Source organism: Neofelis nebulosa, chromosome 2 (assembly GCF_028018385.1).
Source record: "Neofelis nebulosa isolate mNeoNeb1 chromosome 2, mNeoNeb1.pri, whole genome shotgun sequence".
Lineage (NCBI taxonomy): Eukaryota > Metazoa > Chordata > Mammalia > Carnivora > Felidae > Neofelis > Neofelis nebulosa.
In genome coordinates this window covers 178,704,805-178,730,461 of record NC_080783.1, presented here as the reverse complement: position 1 = coordinate 178,730,461, position 25,657 = coordinate 178,704,805, and the positions used below count along the sequence as shown (strand labels likewise).

At 42.9% G+C, this 25,657-nt stretch overlaps 2 protein-coding genes across 5 annotated transcripts in view; one reads left to right on the top strand and one right to left on the bottom strand.

The window, feature by feature from the left end:
- YIPF1 (Yip1 domain family member 1) overlaps positions 1-15,515 on the bottom strand; it is a 38,277-nt gene extending 22,762 nt beyond the window's left edge. Inside the window, exons 1-6 of one of the 2 annotated variants that reach the window (XM_058695942.1) lie at positions 15,386-15,515; positions 15,029-15,100; positions 14,592-14,671; positions 8,591-8,754; positions 5,136-5,216; positions 4,829-4,916 (exon numbers count right to left, since the gene is read on the bottom strand). In XM_058695942.1, coding sequence (XP_058551925.1) covers positions 4,829-4,916; positions 5,136-5,216; positions 8,591-8,754; positions 14,592-14,622 — 364 coding nt within the window. In that variant the 5' untranslated portion in view covers positions 14,623-14,671; positions 15,029-15,100; positions 15,386-15,515. The remainder of the gene's footprint in view (positions 1-4,828; positions 4,917-5,135; positions 5,217-8,590; positions 8,755-14,591; positions 14,672-15,028; positions 15,101-15,385) is intronic. The other variant, XM_058695931.1, reaches the window with a different exon arrangement.
- A 180-nt stretch (positions 15,516-15,695) lies between these two features.
- The window catches only part of DIO1 (iodothyronine deiodinase 1), a 42,549-nt gene continuing 32,587 nt past the window's right edge, over positions 15,696-25,657 (top strand). The window contains exons 1-3 of one of the 3 annotated variants that reach the window (XM_058695966.1): positions 15,696-15,928; positions 17,094-17,274; positions 20,404-20,526. The gene's annotated coding sequence lies outside the window, so the exon portion shown is untranslated. Of the gene's footprint in view, positions 15,929-15,949; positions 16,109-16,150; positions 16,169-17,093; positions 17,275-20,403; positions 20,527-25,657 lie in introns of those variants that run through there. The other 2 variants (XM_058695956.1, XM_058695975.1) reach the window with 2 other exon arrangements.

Genomic DNA, 25,657 nt, shown 5'->3' with positions numbered 1-25,657 from the left:
AAAGTAGAACAAAGAAAATTTTTTAATTGAGATATTCCTAATAAATTGTATGAATTTAATGTTTCGATGTCACCAATACTTTGCAACACCTTTTAGCATAACTGCAGGCACCGTGACATATCACAAAACTCAGAAAATTACTGTGTTGTAGGAGAGGACTAGCAGAAATGGGTTAGCACTTCTCAAAGCCAAGCTGGCTCCTGAAGGTGGGAAAGAGAGCCCAAGCAATCAACTGGGATACTCCAAAGAATCACCACTATTGGCTTTCCACATACTGCTCTTGACTCATCAGCCTGCAAGCCCTCTGCTACCACCAAGGACAAGTTCACTGTATTATTCTGAATACCAACCATATAAAAGATGCAACAGACAAGGCCAAAAAAAAAAAAAATTTTCCTACAGTTTAATGATTACAAAATTGCCAAAAGCTTTGTTGAAAAAATGAACAAAAGTGACCATGTGTTGTCAACGGGCTGAGACCACCCAAGCATATGACCACAAGTGGCCAAAACATTATAGAACCTATAACTAGAAAGCAGAGGGGGTGCTTGGGTGGCTCCATCGGTGAAGCAACCGACTCTTGATTTCAGCTCAGGTCATGATCTCACGGTCTGGAACTGAGCTCCACGTCAGGCTCTGCGCTGACAGCACAGGTTATTTGTAAGAACCCACTGTTCTCTAGACCCTGGGCCAGGTGCGAGGGATACAGTGACACACAACAGATGTAGTCGCTGAGTCCTGTGCCCGAAGGCAAACAGGAAGCTCAGATTCCAGAGACACACAACCACCTACTCATCCCAGGGCCTGCCAGGTTGCTTTATACACCTTCTCTTTCCCTCTTTCCTGCCAATTTCTACTCTTATGGGGTGGGGTGGGAAGGAGTCTTAATTTAGTTTGTATTATGCATTGTTATATTATAAAATATTTCTAACATACAGAAAAGTACAAAGAATGATACAACACACACTGGTGTACCTGTCATGCTACTTTTTCAAATCCTTCTAATGGGGCCATACTACTCACATCCTTCAAAAACGTGCCTTTCTTCATTTATCCTTGTTCTGACAGTTAGCCACATTGATGCTCATAGATCTCATTCATTCTTAAAAACTACAGCATTCTGTGTATGAATACACCACAATTTACTTATTTCTTCACCTGCTGATGAATATTTTGTTTGTTTCCAAATATTTGCTATTACAAGCACTGTTGCTACAATGAATAATATTCTATGTCTTCTTTTATATTTGTGTGTTTCTCTTAGATCATACATAGCAACGCCAATTTGTAGGGCACGAGAATCTTCAAATGGCTCCCATTCGGGCACCACTTACATACCCACTAGACACATATTAGCTCCCATTGCTGCACAATCTTGACAACTCTTGGTATCAATGTTTCTGAAAATCTGACTTAAGAGTATGTCATTCCTCTGCTCAAACCCTCCAATGGCTTCTCACTCAAGTAAAAGCTGAAGTCCTCACTGTGACCAAGATGCTACACAACTTACCCCTCCATGTTGTCTCTCCGACCTCATCTCCTAGGCTCCCTTCTTCCCTCTGGCCCAGTCACACTAGTCTCTGCCGTTCTCTGAGCATACCAAGCAAATTCCTGCCTCAGGGCCTTTGTGTTTGCTGTGCTCACTGCTTCAGATGCCTTCCCCTTAGATATCTACATGAATTGCTCCCAATTCCTCCAGGCCTTTACTCAAAATTCACCTCTTAAAATTTTTTTAAATTTCAAATTCACCCACCTACACAAGTATTTCCTGTCCTCTAAAATTTTCACCTTGGCATTTATCATTAGCATACTATATATCTGACTTATTTTACTTATCATAAAGCTCAGTAGATTCTAAACTGCCTCAGAGCAAGGATTTTTGTTTTTCTCACTACTATATCTCCAGTGCCTGCAATAGTTTAGTGCTCAATACTTGTTGAATTAATTGAATGAACGAATGAAGACAAGTCAATTTGTATGTTCGCTAAAATGAGCATAATATAATCTCTTGTTTTTATTTCCTTGACTGCAGGTGGGGCTAAGTATCTTTTCATATATTTGTTAGCCATTTGGGTTTCCTTTTCTGTGAATTGCTCATTTTCCTCTAAAACTTATAACTGGTTTTATTCTTATAAATGATAGGAGTTCTAAAGATATTCTTGCTTTTCATCCTTTGTTGCTAATGAGAATTGCAAATATTATCTCTGGTCTGTAGTTTATTTACTTATTTATTTACTTTGCTTATGTTTATTTTGTGGTATAGAAAATTTTTTTTTCCTTTTTTTAAAGTTTATTTATTTAGGGGGTGCGTGAGTGGCTCAGTCAGTTAAGCGTCTGACTTCGGCTCAGGTCATGATCTCACGGTCCGTGAGTTCGAGCTCCACGTCGGGCTCTGTGCTGACAGCTCAGAGCCTGAAGCCTGCTTCGAATTCTGTGTCTCCTTCTCTCTCTGCCCTTCCCCTCTCACTCTATGTCTCTCTCTCCCTCATAAATAAATAAACATTAAAAAAATTTGTAGTTAAAAAAAAGTTTATTTATTTATTTTGAGAGAGACAGAAAGAGAGAACGTGCCCACCAGCGGGAGAGGCGCAAAGAGAGAGGGAGACAGAGAATCCCAAGGAAGATTCTCTCTCCACACTGTCAGTGCAGAGCCTGAAGCAGGGCTCGATTCCACAAATCATAAGACCGTGACCTGAGCTGAAATCAAGAGTCAGACACTTAACCAACTGAATCACTCAGGCTCCCCCAGTAATTTTGTATCTTAGTTTAAATGCAATCAGATTCATCAGTCTCACCCTCGGATTCTGCAGACTGGCACTTCTGTCATCTTTTCCCCGACCACCTTCCTCCAATCTCCCCCACAAGGCCCAGTCCTCTCTACTATCACTTTACCTATACAGTACCTCTTTTTTTTCTTTAAACATGTCTGTGAGCTCATGAGGCTAACAGTGTTGTGGAAAGAAGCAAACTTTGGGTTCAAATCCTGGTTTTATCAGGAGAGGCAGCGTAACAGAGTAATAAAGAATATGGATTATGAGCTATGGTGCTGATTTGAAAACTGTGCTCAGCTATACGATCTTAGGCACAATGCATTACATCTGAGTAACTCGGTGTCCTTATTCATACAACGGGGATAATAATAGTAACTACCTCATAAAGTTCGGGTTGTTATGAGGATTAAGTGAGTTAATATAGGTTCTTCCCGATAACGGGGCCACATAATAAGCACTACGTACGTTTGCTAGTGTCATTGTCTATGCTAACTCTGTGACTATGGGCAAGCTATCCTCCCCAAACTTCCATTTTCTCTTTTGTGAGGTAAGCCTACCTCGGGGTGTGGGATATAAAACTATAAAACAGTGACACAGTGCTGAGCTCTTGGCACTTGTGAGGCATTCGGCACATGTTAGTTCTACCATTTCTTTCTTCCTGGCAGTGGAGACTGACTTTATCTTTGCATCCTCAGCCTGTAGCACGAAATAAGGTGCTCAAAAATTGTTTGCGTGCTTACTCTGTGCCAGGCCTCCACCAGGCACTGATGACATAAATCACTCAGACACATAGCCTATCTCTCAAGATCTCAGGCTAGAAGAATAAACAAGAGAGCGAGGAGGAGAAACTGCCTTGGCAACATTTAGACGAGAGGCATGGGCCAAGGCAGTGCTTTGCACATGGTGCTCCCTGGTGCTCCGGGCATTCCGCTGACATCTGGATGGAACTTTCAGTGCTGCCAGATAGAGGAGCTATAGAGAAGGGACCCTCTCCCCAGCCTCCCCCACAGTGGTTCCACTTTCACTGGTTCCAACTATTGGACCTCCATGCTAGCTGATGAAAAGGTTCTGTAGCTTAAAACCACCAGGCGAACAGAGTATGGGCTTCACGTAACGTCAAACTAGTTCTGGCTCTTGCTTTTTCAGTTTGACAACTCTCGGCCCTGGTTTCCTCACAAGGAAAAGAGGGCTAACCACACTTAATATAGAGTCTTGTTGAAGGAATTAAAGTGTATGCAGTCATCAGCACACAATAGATCCTCATGAATTCCTTCTCCTCTTATGATCAACATATGTACAAAATATGTAACATATTACTCTAATGCTTATTCAGGATCGAGCATACACATCTCTGAGCCTCACTGAGAGTCAGCTTCCTCGTTTGAGAAAGGGGGAGAAGAATACCTACCCCCAAGGGGGCTGCAAGAATTACACGTGCCCGCGTCCAGTCTTTTGTAGTGCATCTGCACAAAGGAAGCACCCAGAACCGCTGGCTCACTTCTCCTTTCAAACACGGAAGGCCACGGCTATAGGAGCCCTTTCCCTTCAGGAGTACCAGGTGGGCCTCTGACCTCTTCTCAGACAGCATGGAGGTCAGGAATGGCAGTCACCCCCTGGCCCATCCCTCTTACAGACTTCCAGTGCTGCTGACTGAATTCCCAGGGGAGCCAGCTCATCTGAGGGCAGAGCTGGGACTCCGCACAGCAATGAGTAAGTATGAGAGCACCTTCTCCACACTGATCCCCACCCTCAGATCCTCTCAAGTTAAAATCAACAATCTCCTTTTGGACGAAGTGAACTTAATTCGTCTCAGGTTTGCAGTGTCATTTGAAGACGTTCAAAGGACATGCCCATTACATGCAATCACAGCATTCATATAACACAGAATTGCATTTTCCCCAAAATTGTTTGTAAAGGCTGTCACTGACGTCCAGAAGAGTTGAGTGAAATGTTGCATGCCCCACCAGCAGTGCACTTCTCCAACCTTTCAGGCAACGCTCACACGCACCTGAATTCAACTGGTACGTGGTAAAGAATCCAAACAGCTCTACACATACCGTAAAGATCTGGATTGCTGCGGATATATAACCTCACAAAGTTTTTTCCTGGTATTGGCAAAAGGGACCCCTTTATTCTGTCAAAGACCTGGAAAACAACATAGCAGTAAGTCTCCTGGAGATTTCTTACAGCTTTCGTGAAGATTTCTTATAGCTTTCATGATGATAGTATTTTCAAATGCGAATGACCCTTTATTTTTGTAAGACCATATCCAGTCATAAAAGCGTTCACATCATGTGATTGTTTAACCACAAAAGACACAGTCTCCACTACGTGTAAAAGGAAAGGTGAAACGGGTTTACAAACCTGGTAGGTGTCTACGTCAAAGAATGTTTGATAGTATTCAAATGTCCAGAAGGGAGAGCTTTTCTTCTGGCCAGCAAGTAACTGTCAGAGGTGAAATAAAACATAATGAACACAGAAGTAATGTCCTTATATCAGCGATGCAGACAGGGGGCTAATCTAATGGAAAATCAAGATGCATCAGAGACCAAGCTCTTCTGCATTCATGAACTTTACAACAGCCATGCCCAACTCAGCCTGATAGAAAACAAGCGTGTGTTTTGAAGTCAGACCAAAAGGTTTCAATTCCTGGTCCCTCCACCAGGGGGAGACTTTGTCAAATCACCAGACTTTGTTCTCCAAAAATTACAGCCAACAAGATCCACTTCATAGGATTATAGGAAGGATTAGATCGATTATATATAATATGTATCAGGTACAATAACATATATACGCATTTTTACACACACAAACATATACACACAGAAGGCAGTCAGTGTCAGATCTACTCCCCTACCTCCTCAAGATTCTTACCACTATCCCCACCTCAACTCTCAAAAATCTGATACACTGATTCACTCTAACATGCTGAAAACTTAAAATATACTCCTCTGACAAAAAACCCCCACAAAACTCCAATTTATGAGCAGCACACATGGGGCTCATCTATCCCAACAGCGCAGCTATTTGACAACAGAACGAAGACCCCTTGCCGGGAACTACGACTGCCACTTCAGATATTTCATGAGGATTCGTACAGCGAAAGGTACGGATGGACTAGCTGGAGCTTTGCAGGACAAGGGACAGATTTTTTTTGTTCATTGAAAGAAGAATTTCTCCACAATTAAAGTTATCTAATAGTGGCAATGCTGCTTTACATGGTAACAAATAGCCTCCAGAAAGGGGTATCCAAGTGCTGTCTTTCCCACCTACCACAGACAGCATTAGTATCTTGGGAGGGAAGGTGACATACAGGAGACTGAACGTTCTTTCGAATTCTAGCATTAGAAGATATTGAACTCCAGAGACCCATGTTCTATAAGCTAGGACAAGAGATTCAGTGCCTATCATAGAATATTGGTAACTTCTTCCCAATTCCCAGACAAATTAAGATGATGGATAGAATGTTTTCAATTTTAAGATTTTTCTCCCCCCTCATACATTTCTCAAACTTTTGACACCCGCTGTTGCTCAGTGTGATGGTTAATTTCGTGTGTCAACTTATCTAGGTCAAACATTATTCTGGATGTTTCTGTGAGGGTGTTTTTGGATAAGCTTTAACATTTAAATTGGTGGGCTTTCGGGGCACCTGGGTGGCACCGTCGGTTAAGGGTCCAACTTCGGCTCAGATTATTATCTCATGGTTTGTGGGTTCGAGCCCCATGTTGGGCTCTGTGCTGACAGCCCAGAGCCTGGAGCCTGCCTCGGATTCTGTGTCTCCCTCTCTCTCTCTCTGCCCCTCCCCTGCTGGTGTTCAATCTCTCTCTGACTCTCAAAAATAAATACATGTTAAGAAAATTTTTTTTTTAATTTGTGGCTTTCTGAGTAAAGCAGATTGCCCTCCATAATGTGGCTGGGCCACAGCCAATCAGGTGAGGGCCCAAATAGAACAAAAGGCCGACCTCCCTGAGCAAGAGGGACTGCTCCAGCAGGCTGCCTTTGGCCTTCATCTGCAACACCAGCTCTTCCTGGATCTACAGCAGAATGCCTTTGGCCTCAAACTCCAATTCCTTCCTGGGTCTCAGTCTGCCAGCCACTTCCAGCAGATTTTGGACTTGCCAAGCATCCACAATCACGTGAACCAACTTTTAAAAATAAACCTCTTTCTCTATATATACACATCCTATTGGTTCTAGCGCTCTGGAGCACGCTAACTAATTGTGTGTTCCAGGGCAGCTTATTTAAACTTTGCGCCTCACATTTCTCCTTTGTAAAATGAGGATAAGAATAGTTCCTGGTATACAGAGTTGTTTTGAGGGTTAAATGAGATGATCCAAGTAAGGAACTTTAAATGGTTTCTGGCAGCTATGAAACATGGAATAAACATTAGCTATTGTACTGATAATGATGGCGATAGTCAACGCATTATTTTCTTATATTTCAGATGAGGAAACCCGGTCTTAGGGAAGTTCAAGTACTTTACTCAAGACCACATAGCTGTTACTACTGGCTGGGCCAGGATTCAAAGTTAGGCTCCTAGTCTAAGCTCTCACCACAGTGTCTAGCATATATGGGTATTTAATTTAGCACAAGCTTCGGTACTTATTGTGATAGCTCATGGAGTTCCAGAAAGATCACCTGGCACCCTAGAGCTCTGCTGCTTAATGAGCCTGTGAACTCAATGCTGTAAACTGGGTGCTCCCCTAGGGCATCACAGTCATGACTGCATTTATAAAATATGGATAGAAATACTATTTTGCTGGAACACACTTCCAGTGCACATAGAGATAAATCTTTGTGACCAAAAAGAGCCACCTGCTACTCACCATCCAACCAGATGCAGAAACGTAGAAGTCTTGATAAAATCTTTGCTCTCTATCCCTCACCCCTTCTCCACAAAGCCCAACTGAGCCCGCCCCCTAACCACCTGTGTCCGGCTGTGGTTCGGGCTTCTAGCCTAGACCGCTGCCACGGTCTCCCACTGGCCTCCGCTCCTTCCAGTTTCTACCCCACAAGGCCACCATACCTTTATCTTTAAACTCTCTGGCTAGGGGCGCCTGGGTGGCTCAGTCGGTTAAGCGTCCGACTTCGGCTCAGGTCATGATCTCACGGTCTGTGAGTTCGAGCCCCGCGTCGGGCTCTGTGCTGACAGCTCAGAGCCTGGAGCCCGTTTCAGATTCTGTGTCTCCCTCTCTCTCTGACCCTCCCCCATTCATGCTCTGTCTCTCTCTGTCTCAAAAATAAATAAACGTTAAAAAAAAAATTTAAAAAAAAAAAAAAAACAAAACAAAAAACTCTCTGGCTAAATATCATCCAAAATCTTTCAGTAGCTCCTGATAGCTTTCAGAGCACAATTCCTACTCATTTGGTTGAGTCCTCGCCGAGCTGTGTAGCCTCACCTCCTGTCTTCACCTGTATTTTGCTCTAATGTACGTGAAGATGGGAAACATGCTGTGTGTGCCACGTTCTTTCGTGCCGCTTTGGCTTTGCTGAAACGGTTCCCTTTGCCTAGGTCACCCTTCCCTGCCTTCTTCCCTTGGCCACCTCCTACCCTTGTGCCAGGACTCAGTTCAAGTGTCACTACCTGCACAAAGCCCCTGCTCTGCCCCCACAATCCCGGTGTCCCCTCCACCAGCACACTCCCTGTGGGTAACAATGGCCTGCGTGCCTGTCTGTCTCCCCCCGAGGCAGAGGCCATGTGTGATCCACCTTTGGGCTGCCACTGCCTGGCACTCTACGTGGCACACGGGAGACAGTGAATAAATGCATGAAGAAGCTTTTAAAAAAATTAAAAGGACAAATCAAAGACAAGTTCGAACCTCAGTTTTGTCAGAGTCATCGTTTCCCAGCAACTCATCATCCTCTTCTCCCCCGGAGCCTCTTGAGAGTCCTGCTTGATGCGTCGGGCTTTCACCAGGACCCTCGATACTTATCGTAGTGGCACCTGGGTTTTCTGCTGCAGTAGCGGTCGCGTTACCAAATTCTGAAAGCAATTAGAGCACGAGGGCATCAAAGACCTTACCCACATTGTAAATGCCATACTTTTAATCTAAAGACAAGCTGTTTCAACCCCAGCTTTGCTATAGACCCTATTTGATATAAATGGCAAAAGGCTCTGAAAAAAACCTCATCTAGACACCAGGCTGACTTAGAAAAGGGGTTACAAAGACAATAGAATTTGGAGTCAGACCTGGATTTTAGTCCTGGCTCACCTACTTACTAACTATAAGAGCCTGAGTAAGTAACTCAACCTCTATATGCCTCAGTATTCTCATCTACACAATGGGGAGAATAACATCTACTTTAGAGAATTGGGGGAAAGTCAGGAATGTTACCTACGTAAAGTCCTTAGCAGAGTGGCTGGCCCACAGCAAGTACCTAATCTATACCTGTCTTCTTTGATTCAAGTTCAAAAAATTTTAATGGAAGTTATTTTTTCCAAGAAGTCCAACATAATCACTATAGGGAATATAGGGTCAAAAATGAAAGTAGAAAGCATAGAATAAAAATCACTCTGGGGCGCCTGGGTGGCTCAGTCGGTTAAGCGTCTGACTTCGGCTCAGGTCGTGATCTCGCGGTTCGTGAGTTCAAGCCCCGCGTCGGGCTCTATGCTGACGGCTCGGAGCCTGGAGCCTGTTTCAGATTCTGTGCCTCCCTCTCTCTCTGACCCTCCCCCGTTCATGCTCTGTCTCTGTCTCAAAAATAAATAAACGTTAAAAAAAAAAAATTTTTTTAAAAATCACTCTGAGTCCTACCACATCAAGGCAAACACTACTAATTTTTGATATGTTTCCTTTTCTCCATATAGTAACTCTCTAAGATTCATGCCAGTGATGATCATTCATTCACTGAACATATATTTACTGCATGCCTACAATGCGCCAAGTACTGACGTGATACTATACAATTTTGTATCCTGCTCTGTCACCTGGAGATTATAGAAAAATGATTTTTTCATTTTATATCAGTCTTTATAATAACCATTTTCATAACTACGTAATATTCCATCAGCTGGGAGGTGGAGGGAGTAGGAGAGACTGTAAGTTGGATGTTTATGGTGTTTCCAACTTTTCATTATAAAAATAACACTTGTAAGGAGTGTCTGCAAAGAAAAAGCTTTTGAGTTATTATCTCTGAACACCTATCAGTGCAATTACCAGGTCAAAGGGTTAGTTAAGACTAATGCTCTATGACCTTAGGCAAATAACACTATATCTCTGAGTCTCTGTTTCTTTTTTTTTTTTTTTTTTTTTTTTTTTGGTTAAATTCTCAATATTTATTTTTTTTTTTTATTTTTTTTTATTTATTTTTTATTTTTTTTTATTTTTTTTTTTATTTTATTTATTTATTTTTTAATATATGAAATTTACTGTCAAATTGGTTTCCATACAACACCCAGTGCTCATCCCAAAAGGTGCCCTCCTCAATACCCATCACCCACCCTGCCCTCCCTCCCACCCCCCATCAACCCTCAGTTTGTTCTCAGTTTTTAACAGTCTCTTATGCTTTGGCTCTCTCCCACTCTAACCTCTTTTTTTTTTTTTTTTTCCCCTTCCCCTCCCCCATGGGTTTCTGTTACGTTTCTCAGGATCCACATAAGAGTGAAACCATATGGTATCTGTCTTTCTCTGTATGGCTTATTTCACTTAGCATCACACTCTCCAGTTCCATCCACGTTGCTACAAAAGGCCATATTTCATTCTTTCTCATTGCCACGTAGTATTCCATTGTGTATATAAACCACAATTTCTTTATCCATTCATCAGTTGATGGACATTTAGGCTCTTTCCATAATTTGGCGATTGTTGAGAGTGCTGCTATAAACATTGGGGTACAAGTGCCCCTATGCATCAGTACTCCTGTATCCCTTGGATAAATTCCTAGCAGTGCTATTGCTGGGTCATAGGGTAGGTCTATTTTTAATTTTTTGAGGAACCTCCACACTGCTTTCCAGAGCGGCTGCACCAATTTGCATTCCCACCAACAGTGCAAGAGGGTTCCCGTCTCTCCACATCCTCTCCAGCATCTATAGTCTCCTGATTTCTTCATTTTGGCCACTCTGACTGGCGTGAGGTGGTATCTGAGTGTGGTTTTGATTTGTATTTCCCTGATGAGGAGCGACGTTGAACATCTTTTCATGTGCCTGTTGGCCATCCGGATGTCTTCTTTAGAGAAGTGTCTATTCATGTTTTCTGCCCATTTCTTCACTGGGTTATTTGTTTTTCGGGTGTGGAGTTTGATGTCTGAGTCTCTGTTTCTAAAATGTAGGTAATTGGGGCACCTGGGTGGCTCAGTCGGTTAAGTATCTGACTCTTGATTTTGGCTCACGTCATGATCTCACCGTTCGTGAGTTCAAGCCCCATATCAGGCTCTGGGCAGGCAGTGTGGAGCCTGCTTGCAATTCTCTCTCTCTCCCTCTCTTGCTGTCCCTCCCTCACTTGCGCTCTCTCTCTCTTTCAAAAATAAATAAATTTTAAAAATAAAAATAAATAAAACATAGGTAACACCTATCTTACGGAGAGATTTTGAGGATGATATGATATAATAATAAATATTGTCATAGCTATCACTTATTGATGGAACAGGACACTAACATTTAAAAAGATGATCATGGGGCGCCCGGGGGGCTCAGTCAGTTAAGTGTCTAACTTCAGCTCAGGTCATGATCTCACGGTTCATGAGTTTGAGCCCTGTGTTGGGCTCTGTGCTGACAGCTCAGAGCCTGGAGTCTGCTTTGGATTCTGTGCCTCCTTCTCTCTCTGCCCCACCCCTTCTTGCACTCTGTCTCTCAAAAATGAACAAACGTTAATATATATATATTTAATATATATATTTAAAAAGATGATCACAACTGAGGGAATCAGACAGAGGAAGATACACTTTTCTCATATTTAAAATTTTTTTTTAATGTTTATTCATTTTTTGAGAGAGAGACAGAGTGTGAGTGGGGGAGGGACAGAGAGGGGGACACAGAATCCGAAGCAGGCTCCAGAATCCGAGCTGTCAGCACAGAGCTTGACGGGGGGCTCGAACTCACAGACCGTGAGATCATGAGCTGAAGTCAGACACTTAACCGAATGAGCCACCCAGGTGCCCCAAGTCTCATATTTAAAAAGCAGTAGTTCAGCAGGCAGAAGGGCATACCAGAAGGAGGAACAGGGGATCACTTTAGAAGCACAATGGCCAGGGGCACCTGGATGGCTCAGTCAGTTGAATGTCTGACTTCGGCTCAGGTCATCATCTCGTGGTTCGTGAGTTCAAGCCCCGCTTCAGGCTCTGTGCTGACAGCTGGGAGCCTGGAGCCTGCTTCAGATTCTGTGTCTCCCTCTCTCTCTACCCTTCCCCTGCTCACGCTCTGTCTTACTCTCTCCAAAAAATAAATAAGCATTAAAAAAAAAAAAAAAAAAAGAAGTACAAAGGCCAAAGATGTTCAAAGGAGGATGATAACTTGTCTATTTGGCAGGCTTAGGAAAGGCTTCTTGAAGATGCCACATGAGAAGGATGGTCAGGTGTGGTGGGGATGGCATCGCGCACAAAGGGCATGGGATGGGCAAAAACCAGAAGATGGAAGATGTGTCCCCTGTCTGAGAAACGGCAGGTAGCATGGTTTGATTGGAACGCAGCATGTGTGTACCTCTCACAGGATCACTTGACCACACATTCTGCTCCATATGAGTTACCGGTGTCCATCACAGCTCCCTGAGGACAAGACTGGCATGTTCTTCATTTCCACCATCATCTTTTCCACTTTTACATGCTGGCATATCCTATGCTATGTGTGGCCTCTGATCCTTTCCTGACACAAGGTCTTCCACCTGACGAGTCCCAATCTCAATTTTCTCACCTGAACTCCCATCTTCCGCAGGAAAGCCTTCCATGACCCCCACGGCATCCTACATTCTGTTCTAAAGAGCAAAGTCCTTAACAAGGTCTACAAAGTCCTCTGTGATTTGGCACCTGCCTCCTCTCTAACCTCACCTTGTGTTCATCTCCCTCCCCAACCCCGAACCATCTGTGCTCTGCACATTAGCCTTCCTTCAATTACCTGGGAAAAAAGTCAAACAAACTTCCTCCCCCCTTGGGTACTTTGCATATGCTGTTCTCGACATTGCACTTTCCCACACTGTACTCAGAAAGGATGGCCAAAGAGGGCCTCTAAAACGAAGTGAGACTTGAACAGAGTGAGGGAGCAAGCTATGTGGCTATCTGGAGAAAAAATTCCCAAATAGATAGCACAAAAGCCCTAAGCTGTGAGTGTACTTGGTGTCTAGGAGGGACAGCGACAGGCCCATGTGGGTAGGGCAGAGAGAGAAAGGACAAGAGTAGCAGGAGAGATCAGAGGGAGTGGAAGGCAGGATCATGTACGGCCTCCAAACACAGAAAAGGCTCTGGCTTTCATACCTAGTGAGAAGGGAGCCATTGGAAGGTTCTGAAAGAATGACATGATCTGACTTAGTTTTAAAGGACCACTCATTGCAAAATACAGACTGTAAAGGGAGCAACGGAGGAAGCAGGAAGACTGGAAGGAAGGTAAGGGCTATAATTCATATGAGAGGTGATGGTGACCTTGAGCATGGTGAGGGAGAGGTAGTAGTGAGGAGAGGTGGTCAGATGCTGAATGTACGTTGAAGATGGAGTTGACAGTATTTGCTGAGGAGGTGGTTTCTCTTTAAACATCTCCTCTCTTCCTCAGATAGCAGTGAGATAGCACTGGCTGTGAAGCCAGGCTGCCTGGGTTCAAACCCTGCTTTACCACTTGTTATGTGGCCTTAGGCAAATTACTTCATTTTTCTCTGCCTCGGTTTCCTCACTGGTAAAACAGGGAGAATAAATATTTCATAAAGTTAACATGAAGATTAGACGAGCTAATATTTGGAAAGCATGTAAACTAGGGCCTGACGTATAGTAAGTGCTGTGCAAGTGTTTATAAGACAAATAAGCATTCGTCAGTCCCTAGTCTAGGTTAGGTTCTAGGCTGTGAGTGATGAACTGTTCCTCCAACATTTTCATAGTCTGTGGATATATATGTAAGTGATCATTTATCAAATTAATGTCTCCCTCATCAGACTGAAAGCTACATTAGGGAGTGAACTGTCACTCCTCTGTCCCTGATAACTGGAACAACTGCCTGGCTCATAGTCACATTCATGAGATACTTATTGATTCAGTGAAGGAATGACCTGATCACATTTCATCATAATTAGCTTTTTACACTTTTATCTACTCCAGCAGAGGAAAAAACTCCTCCTTTATCTTTTTATCTCCTGCATCTACTAAGTTCTAAGCACAAAGTAGATGTTCAGTAAATATTTGTTGAACTAAGGCAGTAACTCTATAGCTATTTTGTAATCACAGTATTAAATTAATGACGTTACCAATCTGGGGACACCTGGGGTGGCTCAGTCAGTTAAGTGTTGGACTTCAGCTTAGGTCATGATCTCATGGTTAGCGGGTTCAAGCCCCACACTGGGCTGTGCTGACAACTCAGAGCCTGGAGCCTGCTTCAGATTCTGTGTCTCCCTCTCTCTCTCTACCCCTCCCCTGCTTGTGTTCTCTCTCTCTCTCTCTCTCTCTCTCTCAAAAATAAATAAATAAACTTAAAAAACATCTTTAAAAAAATGACGTTACCAATCTGAAGGGCTATTCGGCAAAAAAGAACAACTGATGTAGACAAACAGAAAAACCTGGATGTGCCCAACATACTTGTACCAAGATGCTTGAAATAATCTTCATAAATATATATGCCAGTATATCAATGAGAACCCATTGCTGTGACTGTGGAAACACTGATCATAAAAAGTGGGCCCCCAACGGATGTACCTTCAAACTGCAAATCACCTACAGCTGCCATCCAGCCAGCGGGTCTTCTCCCAATTATTAAGAAGAAATTTTGCAGAGGTCTAAAAAGGAAAAATAAATAAACTTCATAAGATACCAGAATAAAATATACGCAAACAAATCTTGTTTCAGCATTAGAAATGGTACTATTTTCCTTGCCTCCTTCTTTGGTAGGGTGAGACAGGTCTGTATAAAGATAACCACTTAGCAACAGATAGAAAGAAACTAACCATAGGGAGTCCAAAGGTTCCATCCAATCTCACTTACTCTGTGGGAGTTTAAGGACCAGGTGCAGCCTGGAAATGTAAGGGTGAGGAAGGGGAGGCTGGAGTTTGAGAGGTGGCTATGAGGGCAGTCAAGAGCAAAGACAGTTCAGCCTAGCCAGTGGTTAAGGGCACAGGCTCTGGGGTCAAACAGACCTGGGTTTGATTCCCGATTCTGCTTGTCCTCGCTGTATGACTGCAGGCTCCTCGGGGCCTCAGTTTTCTCATCTGTAAAATGGGTTCATAATGGTACCTACTCGCACGGTGCTGGGGGGCCATTAAATGAGACAGTGAGTGTAAGGCGCTTAGTGCACAGCCGAGCAATTAGTAGGCGTTGGAGTGACGGCGACCCTGCAGCCTGGGATACCCTAAGCACCGGCAGGCCTGGGCAAGGGTTGCCCAAAAAGCAAAGACAGGGTTGTAGGGGGAGGATCTGGGCCGAAGCGGCCCGGCGGGCAGGAGATAGCGGGCCTCTCGCGTCCCGGGCTCTCCCCGCAGTCCCGGCCGCCTCACCTCGAGGGGCTCGGCGTCCAGCTGGTCGGGGGGAGACTCCAACCTCAGTAGTACCAGGCAGGTTCAGGTCCAGCCGAGTTGCCGGAAGCCGGAGATCCGGGGGGCGGAACTTCTCCACCTCCTCCGGGCAGAGCCCCGCCTCCTTAAAGAGACCGAAGCGTTGCTTCTGAGATTGGGCAGCCGCGGCCTCTAGAGCCGGCTCCTAGCCCCGCCCCTGCGAGGCGGAGGCTCGGGTTCTTAAAGAGACAGGCGCAGCCCGGAGCGGTGGTGGGCGTGGAGTGGGGGGAGGAGAAGGGGAGGCACAAAGAATTCTCTAGCTTGTGGGGACTTTTTATTGTTTGTTTATACCTCTATTCTTATTGAAATATAAAATAACATAAGGAAGAACGGTTGTCGAGAGACCAAAAGTCATCAACCTCTCGCATTCTTTTTTGGCTAAAAATTTAATGAAGCGGTAAGGGAGTGGATGAATCCAATCCTTTCTGAGTTGTGAACGAGTGAGCGAGCGCAGGATGACGTCTGTTCTAGTGGCCGCCGTCCCCCGTGAGTGTGGTATTTGTTCCTTCACTCCCGCACCCGCCTCCCTCTGCCCCGGGTAGGGGCGGGGGGCTGGGGGAGCAGTAGGCCTTTCTCACGCACCCTTCTGTCCTCCACTGCACTGACCGCCACCCGGCACTCGACGGGGTCCCAGTAAACGATGGCGGGGGTGCACCAGCGAACCTGGTGAGAATCGTTTCGCCTGCCTTCCGTCTTGGCCTGGTTAACGCCTATATAGCCTTCCAGGTTTTGGTACATTTTCTCCTTGCAGAAAAAGCCTGCCTTGCTCCACCACCGCGCAAGGACTTCTTGACCTCCCCTGGTCTCCAGGGCTCGCTTCTACCACTGCGATTGCTGTTTTCTGCCCATCTTTACCAGCCTGTGAGCAATTAAAGCGCAATGATCAGGAATTTTCTGGTGCCTGGGTCGCCAGGGCCAGGCACGCAGTAGTTGCTCACTAAAGGTTAACTGTAGAGTGAGCAAGTTCTGGCTGTCTGAGCGGCATAAGCATAATTCGCGGCTCACACAAAGGGTGACTTCGGCCTCACCACACTGGACCCCTGTGGTCAATTGGAAAGACTTTACATCTGACTCACACACACACACACACACACTCACACTCACTCACTCACACTTACACTTAGTGTATTTGTTGAGCTGACATCCTGATCAGGCTTTATACAAGCAGGATCTCTAATTCTCAAAACAATCCTGCAAGCTTGAGGTGATTATCCTCATTTTATAAAGAAAAAGCTGAGGCTTAGAATATGAGAAGGGTATCAGGAATGAATCGCAATGCACAAATTCAGGTGGGCAAGTATATTAAACACCTCATGCCCCATTTCACATCCTCCTGGCCTCATCTGCTGCTTATTTCACCACCATGCATCTTACTCCACTCCAGCAGGTGGAACCTAAGTGGGCTTCACCTCAGGCCCATGCCTCAGCGTTCTCACCTGCCTCATGGCTTGTGTCCTGATCCCATGGGGTCCTGGGGCTGTTGGAACTGGTCAGCACCAGGACAGGAACAGCCCAGAAGGGCCGGGATGGGGAGTGGTTGATGCCTCATGGACACGTTTTTGACCAGTGGGGTCAGCAACTGATGCTTCTCTCTTTTTCTCCTCAGAAAGACTCTTCAGATATTTCATATAGCTTTCTAACTCTCTTGTAGGATTGAGCAGCAAGTGCCTCAGGAAGTGGCCAATTTGATAATGCATCCTTGCAACGGCGCTCCTTCCTTTTCTGCTTTATAACCCCTGTCTGTCACTCCCGGTTCTTGAACTCACACTTGCCAATGAAGTACTCATATGAGGAACCTACACTAAGGCACACTGGTACCACGAGAGACGCCGGTAAGCACTCCTCAGGTTGGAATTTTAGAACTGGACTGCTCAGCAGTCAGATGGCAACAGTCCCATCGCTGGTGGTCAATGTGTGTGTTGGGGGGAGGTGATAACAGCTAGGCTATATATTTCTTCTCTCAGAAACAGAAATAAAGGTTATATCGGTTTATTAGTTATAATGATATAAAAGTTTTGGCTCAAACTGAGATAAGAATCAAAGATTACTGGTTTAACTAAAACAGTGATTCTCAGCTGTAGGATATTTTGCTCCGAGGGGGTATTTGGCAACGTCTAAAGTTGCCAAAAATCTCATTTTTGACTGTCATAACTTGTGGGGTGCTACTGGAGTGCTCCTGGCCCTCATACTTCTAAACATCCTACAGGGCACAGGATAGCCCTTCATAACAAAGAATTATCTAGTCCAAAATGTGGACTATTGGTGTCAAGGGTAAAAAACCAAGCTCAAATGTTCAGATGTCCTTAAGTTGTCTGCCCAAGTATGATAAAGTAGATGAGCTCAGCCGCTGATGCTAATTCCACCTCTACTGCTCTGAAGGGGAATGAACCAGTGAGAGATGGAACCCATCCCACCCTCCCACCCCAGATAGAATGAGGGAAGCATGAAGGGGGAAGGAAAGCTGAGGAGCATCTTGCTCTGATGGACAGGGATAAGGGGGGTAAAGGGGACACTCTGGTTAGATGCTGCATGTGATCCTGACTTAGTCCCCTGGCTTTTTGCTGGTGACCACATAGGTGAGCCATGTTCCAGAAAGCATCTCCACCACCCCCGTGAGCAACACCCATCACAAGGAGAGGGCTGCTGGCACTGTGGGAGCATCTCACCCTGACCCGAGGACTGCTTTAATCTTTTTCTTTTGGATTTCCTAACACACTGCCCTCTTGTCCTTTTTTAATTCGCCCGGTGTTAAGGGCTAAGATTGTTTGAAGCCACCGTGTGGGCAAGGGAGACCTGAAATAGGCCGCTGGCCCTTGCTCAGCGTAGGCCAGAGCCATCCTGCAACAAACAGGACACAAGACTCATATAAATGTCCCCCTCCCCCTACCAAAATTTGATCATAAAAATTTGTAAACCAACTGCAAACATTTTAAAAGACGAAATAACAGATTTCAAAGACTTTGTAAACTGAGTGGGCTAGTCCCAGAAACTCGGTAGTTAGCAGTACGTGGGAGACAAAGTGGAGAAGCATGGCTTGGCCTGCATTCTATTGCATGCCCTGTCTGATAGAGAGGTTAAGTGATTCGGCTTTGGTCATACAGCTGGGTGCAGATCGGGCCAGTGGTGTGCTGGAGCATTCTCGGACCAGTTCATGAGAGCTGGTTGCTAAATTCTCAGGAATCCTGTTATTCTCAGGAGCCAGTTATTAAATCCAGCCATTATTAAAGTTAAATTATATAAGCTTACAATTAAAGAAATTATATGAACAATAAATTATTTTAACAACAGAGGTAATAATGTTCAAAACACTGCTTTCTAAGTATTTCTCTACATTTTACTATTATCTATTCTCCTGAAGCTGTATCTATCTTATACATACAGTGTGCTTCTGATAATCTCTTCCCAATCTCTTTAGTGATGTCACATTGGTAGCTTAAAATGAGCAGTGGTGAAATTAATTACATCACAGAAATAGGCAAAAGCTACATGTCTGGGATTGATTTACTGTGATGTTAATTGTCTAGACCAGGGCTGGCAATCTTTTTCTAGAAAGTCCAGAATAGTAAATGTATTTCAGCAGAGTCTGTTGCAACTAGTCAAATCTGCTGTTGTAGCACAAAAGTAGACATAGGCAAAAGTATAAATGAATGGCAGGCTGTGTTCCAAAAAGCGTTATTTATAAAAATAGGCAGAGGGCCAGATTTGGCCATAATTTACCACAATTTACCAGCCCCTGGTCTAGATTTAAGAAAGTGATGGAGAAAACGTTAAAGTGCAGCTTAAATATAAAAATACATGTTGTATCTGTAGTAGTAATATTGTGAATAACACAAAAAATTGAGGCAGTATTCTCTGAGTATTCAAAAACAACATCATGAGCAAACAAGTCAGATTTTGACATATGTGTTTATTGTTTCACTTTTACCTTCCTCCTTAACCTAAAGAAAAGTATTATTAACACTCATGTCCAAACTATCCTATTTCTCAATTGCAAACATAGGTGGACTGAAGAAAAGTATTTGCCAAAAAGCAATGAAAGCATCCTATGAAAACTAATTGGCTAGATGGAATTTGCAATAAGGAATATTTTATATTTTATTGTCATTTGTAAATTTTTTACTGCACATCCTTTATATCTGTAAAATTGATGACAAACTTACAGATGTATGCATACTTTTTTTTTTCTTTTTTCCTGAGACAACCAGTGGTTGAACTTTAGGCTCAGACCCAGATCTCTCTGCAAAGCCCACAGGGAGCCGCGAGTTTTCCAAACCTCAGCTGTGTAGGGCCACCACCATGATTCCCACCATAGCTGGCAACTACCTGCAGCTATGCTGTCTTATTTATATACCCCCCACTCGCCTTTGAACAAAAATTGACAGAAGGTTAGTATCTTGGCTTTGCAGATATCAAATTAATCTTTTAAAAAAAATTTTTTTTTATTTAAAAAAAAAATTTTTTTTTAATGTTTATTTATTTTTGAGACAGAGAGAGACAGAGCATGAACAGGGGAGGGGCAGAGAGAGAGGGAGACACAGAATCTGAAACAGGCTCCAGGCTCTGAGCTGTCAGCACAGAGCCCGACGCGGGGCTTGAACTCACGGACCGTGAGATCATGACCTGAGCCGAAGTCGGACGCTTAACCGACCGAGCCACCCAGGTGCCCCTAAAAAAATTTTTTTTAAGTAGATGCTGAACTGTATCAGATGTCTTTTCTACGTTTAATGAGGAATCACATGATCTTTCTACTTTAGTCCCTTAAGATGCTATGCAGTAAAAGATTAACTCAGCAGGTCTGAGTTGTCTAAATCCTGCACATTTCAAATGAAAGTTTGTCTCTTGCCTGGCTACTGGAAGATCCCTTCTAAGCCCTTGGAATATCCTGCCATTAAGAGAGTCCTTATTTACATGAGGCTTTGGGCCACACCAGATAATTTTTACTAACAATGTGATTCTGGTAGATACCTTGGGCCGTATAGTATCAGTTTGACCTCTGGAGATGTTGGAGACTGAAGGTCAGCCACAAGCAAGTGTCAGTCATGCCAGTATGATCAACCATCAAAAGCCTTGGACATCAATGCTGGGTGAGTGTTTCTCCATTTTGCCACCCATTTCTACTGGGAGAATTAAGCAATGTCTGTAAACCTCACTGAGTGAGGACAGTTGGGGGCTTTCTCTTGGTCTCTCCTACATCCTGCCCTGTGTCCCTTTTCTGTGCTGATTTTAATCTGTATCCTTTCACTGTAGTATCTTTTCAACTGTATCCTTTTAACTGTAATTGAACCAGAGGGTGGTCTTGGGAACCGTTGAACACAAATGGCAAACTGCTTGGATTCTGTTGCATTTCATTAGCTAATGTTGCTGAGAATTCCAGGAATTTTTATTTTATTTATTTATTTATTTATTTATTTATTTTAATGTTTATTTATTTTTGAGACAGAGAGAGACAGAGCATGAACAGGGGAGGGTCAGAGAGAGGGAGACACAGAATCTGAAACAGGCTCCAGGCTCTGAGCTGTCAGCACAGAGCCCAACACGGGGCTTGAACTCACAGACTGCAAGATCACGACCTGAGCCTAAGTCGGGCGCTTAACCGACTGAGCCACCCAGGCGCCCCTCCAGGAATTTTTAGATCTATGTCCATAAGTGAAATGGACCTATACTTTTCTTGTACAGTCTTTATCCAGCTTTCAAATTAAGGTCATATAGCTTCATAAAATGAACTGAGAGGCATTCTCTCTTTTGCTATTTCCTGGAAATCTTGTGCAAGGCAAGTATTATCAATCCCTTGAAAGTTTGGCTAAACTCTTTTGTAAAGTGATGTGAGCCTAGGATTATTTTGGTGGGAAAGATGTTAGGGGTTAGAGTTTCAATTTTAAATGGACATTGACCTTTTCAAATTTCTGTTCCTTTTTACCAATTTCAGTATCTTGATATTTGTCAGAAAGGTACATGTCATCTAAGGTTTTTAATATACTGACACGTTGTTCAAATCTCATTTTATTTTTAAAATCTCTGTTGTGTCTGTTCTTTTTTTATTTTTTTTTTTGTCTGTTCTTTTTAAAAAAAATGTTTATTTATTCATTTATTTTGAGGGAGAGAGGGATTGTGGGAGAAAGAGAAAGAATATCCCAAGCAGGCTCTGCACTGCCAGCGTGGAGTCCCACACCGGGGCTCGATCTCACAACTATGAGATCATGACCTAAGGCAAAATCAAGAGTTGGACACCCAACTGACTGAGCCACCCAGGCGCCCCTCTGTTGTGTCCATTCTTACTAGTGTTTATTTGAGATTTTCATTCTTTATCAGATTTTGTTAGAGATTTATTTATCTCAGTAATCATTTCAAGGAAAATTTTTTGAGTCATTTGTTTTTTCCTTCTAGCTCTCCATTGCCACCCATCCACCCAACCCCACCAATTTATTCTTTTCTTTCCTTATCTTTATGATTTCCTTGTGAGGGGGGCTTACTCTATTGTCCTTTTTCCCATCATGCATTCAAATCTTCAGTTCATTTTTTCATTCTTTCTTGTTTTATTAAAAGAAAGTATTTTTGGTATTGTTTTAGCTGTGACACACATTATGCTTTCATTGTTATTCACTTCTAAATATTTTATAATTTCCCAAATGACTTCTTCTTCAATCCAAGGCTTATCTGACAGCATGCCTTATAGTTTCAGGGTATAAGGGATTTTTTAGCTAACATTTTGTTACCAAATTTCTAATTTAATGATGTACAAGTCAGTGGTTATTAGTACACTCACAGAGCTGTGTATCCAGCCTAATTATATAATTTTAGAATACTTTCATCACCCCAGAAGAAACCTTGTACCCAAAGCAGTCATTCCCAATCTCCATCACCACTCTCATAGTCCCTGGGAACCACTAATCTACTCTGTCTTTATACAGTGGTCTATTCTGGGCATTTCATTTAAGTGGAAAAGTACAATATATAGGTTTTTAAAACTTTTTCAATATATAGGTTTTTTTGGTTTTGTTTTGTTTTTATTTATTTATTATTTTTCAATATATGAAGTTTATTGTCAAATTGGTTTCCATACAACACCCAGTGCTCATCCCAATATATAGTTTTTAAAGACTGGCTTCTTTCACCTAGCATAATGTTTTCAAGGTTTGGCCATATTGTAGCATGTATCAATCAATATGTCTTTCCTTTTATTGCTTAATAATATCCCATTGTGTGGATAGACTACAATTTGTTTATCATATTCCAGTTAACAGAATTTAGGTCATTTCTACTTCTTGGCTATCATGGATTATGCTACTGTAAACATTCATGTACAAGTTTTGTGTGAACATGTTTTAATTTCCCTTGGGTGTATACCTAGAAGTAGAATTGCTGGGTTACATGGTTCCTTTCCTGAACTAATGCTGTAAAATCTGTATTCTTTGTTGTGTGTGACTACTGAAGTCTCTGCTTGGTTGCTTTAGTGGTTAGCTAATGATTGCACAGATTTCCTTAACTGCCTGGAAGGAATAAGTCTCTCAGACTTTGCTGAGGGGCTCTGTGTGAATGTTGGCTCATGCCTCCAACGCTGAGTCAGACAGGTGACCGCTCTTAGCCTTCACTTCCTACTTGTTCAGAGCCTCAAGGTCAGCCAGAGACAGAGATTAGGGCCTTCTTGGGTCTTTCTTGTGCATGCCTATAGCCCCACACATGCACATGGCCTTCTGGATTTCCAGGAATATTTTGGAGCATTGCGAAACCCCCCTATGGACGTCTCATTCCTCAATTTTTTTCTTTTTAATTTTTTTGGTCAGCCTCTCATTACCCCAAACTTATTACACCACCTCAGACAATTGTAGTGTTAAAGAATTGCCACTGATATTTTGACAAATACCCTGCTTTTATAGAGTGAGCTCTGACTCAGGTCAAATAAAACCAAGACCCAAGAATGGAGCTTTCCAAGGAAGACATTAGACAAGTCAAATAATGGAAGTTCTCTGAGGATAGGACTTTTTTTGAAGAGCTCCCAACGCATTCTTCCACTTCCAGTGTCTACTTGATGGCTGTTTTTCACAGCAACCATGGTTGCAAAGCTGTTGTTTTTCAACTGGAGCTGTGAAGGGCATGGGAATAGAGTGAGTTAAAACACCACAAAGCTCTTACCAAGATTCATCTGTTTTTCTTGAATAGACACTTTTCAGATTATTGCAAGCTTTTCGCTGGTTAATTTAAAGAATTCTGAAAAAAAAAGTTGATTTTGACCATTTTTGCCATTGTTCTCATCACCTTTATAAAGGAGTGGATTTTCCAAGATCCTTACCCTTCCTTCCATTCCAGAAGTGCTTCTAAGTCATTTACATTAAATGCGATTATTTTCTATATTTAGACACTTCAGTCATCTTTTTGCACATTTAATACTTCCAAGCCCTCTTCATATTCCTTACTATCTTTCATTAGCTAGGTTAATTTTTTTCCTTGCTAATTCAAAGTGATACATCCATTTTATTTTGTTGCTTCTAACTCATTTTTTTTCTAGAAGCTTATTAAAGTCATGCATACTATCCAATGAACAAGAAAATACCCCAGCACATTCTCTAGAGTTTTGTTTCTGTATTGTTATTATATACATTCTGGTACTTGCTCTGTTGTTTATTCTGACACTTGCTCGTTTAGAAAATGATAAACTTTACAAACAAACTCACTCATTCTTCTTTTCCTTAGCCCATGGCATTTTCCTGGATTCATTTCTCTTCTTGCTGAAGAGTTTCCCGTAATAATGTTTTCAAGATGTGTCTCTGTGGCAAACTTTCCAATGGCTATACGTGCCTCATAATATCTCAAATTTATTTTACCCTCATGTTTAAATATTAATTTAACAGAACATGAAATTCAGTCACTTTCCCTCAACACTTGACAAATATTATTCCCTTTTCTACTTGTCTCCAATGGTTCTTATCATTTTATCCTTCTGTAGATAATCTGCTCATTTTTCTAGGTGGGACCATGTATTGTATTGTGTTGTGTTGTGGGATTATATTGTATCTTATTGTATTATATTGTACTGTATTGCATTGTATTGTATTGTATTGTATTTTTTTAGAGAAGTTTTAGGTTCCCAGAAAAATTGTAAGGAAGAGAGAAAGGTATTTCTCCTGTACCCCTGTCCCACATATGCACAGCTTTCTCCATTATCAATATCTCCCATCAGATGGTTCATTTGTTATAGTTGATAAACCTACACTGACACATCATAATCATCTGAAGTCCATGGTTTACATTAGGGTTCACTCTTTTTTTTAAAAAAAAAAAATTTTTTTTTAACGTTTATTTATTTTTGAGACAGAGAGAGACAGAGCATGAATGGGGGAGGGTCAGAGAGAGGGAGACACAGAATCTGAAACAGGCTCCAGGCTCTGAGCGGTCAGCACAGAGCCCGACGCGGGGCTCGAACTCACGGACCGCGAGATCATGACCTGAGCGGAAGTCGGACGCCTAACCGACTGAGCCACCCAGGCGCCCCTAGGGTTCACTCTTAATGTTGTACATTCTTTGGGTTTGGACAAATGTGTAATGACATGCATCCACCATTATAGAATCATACAGAGTACTTTCTTTTTTTTTTTTATTTTTATTTTTTTTAATGTTTTTTATTTATTTTTGGGACAGACAGAGACAGAGCATGAACGGGGGAGGGGCAGAGAGAGAGGGAGACACAGAATTGGAAACAGGCTCCAGGCTCCGAGCCATCAGCCCAGAGCCTGACGCGGGGCTCGAACTCACGGACTGCGAGATCGTGACCTGGCTGAAGTCGGACGCTTAACCGACTGCGCCACCCAGGCGCCCCACATACAGAGTACTTTCAATGTCCCCCCCCAAATCCTCTGTGTTTCTCCTGTTCACCCCACCCCAAGCCCCTGGAATCCTCTGATATTTTCACTGTCTCCATAGTTTTGCCTTTTCCAGAATGTCATATGGTTCAAATCATACAATATGTAGCCTTCTGAGATTGGCATCTTTCACTTAATACTATACATTTAAGGTTCCTCCATGTCCTTTCATGCTCCTTCCTTTTTAGCACTGAATAATATTTTCCAGTGTCTGGATGTATCCCAGTTTATTTATCCATTCACCTACTGAGGGAAATCTTGGTTGCTTCCAAGTTTTGGCAGTTGTGAATAAAACTGCCATAAATATCTGTGTGCAGGGTTTTGTGTGGACTTAGGTTTTCAACTCCTTTGGGTAGATATC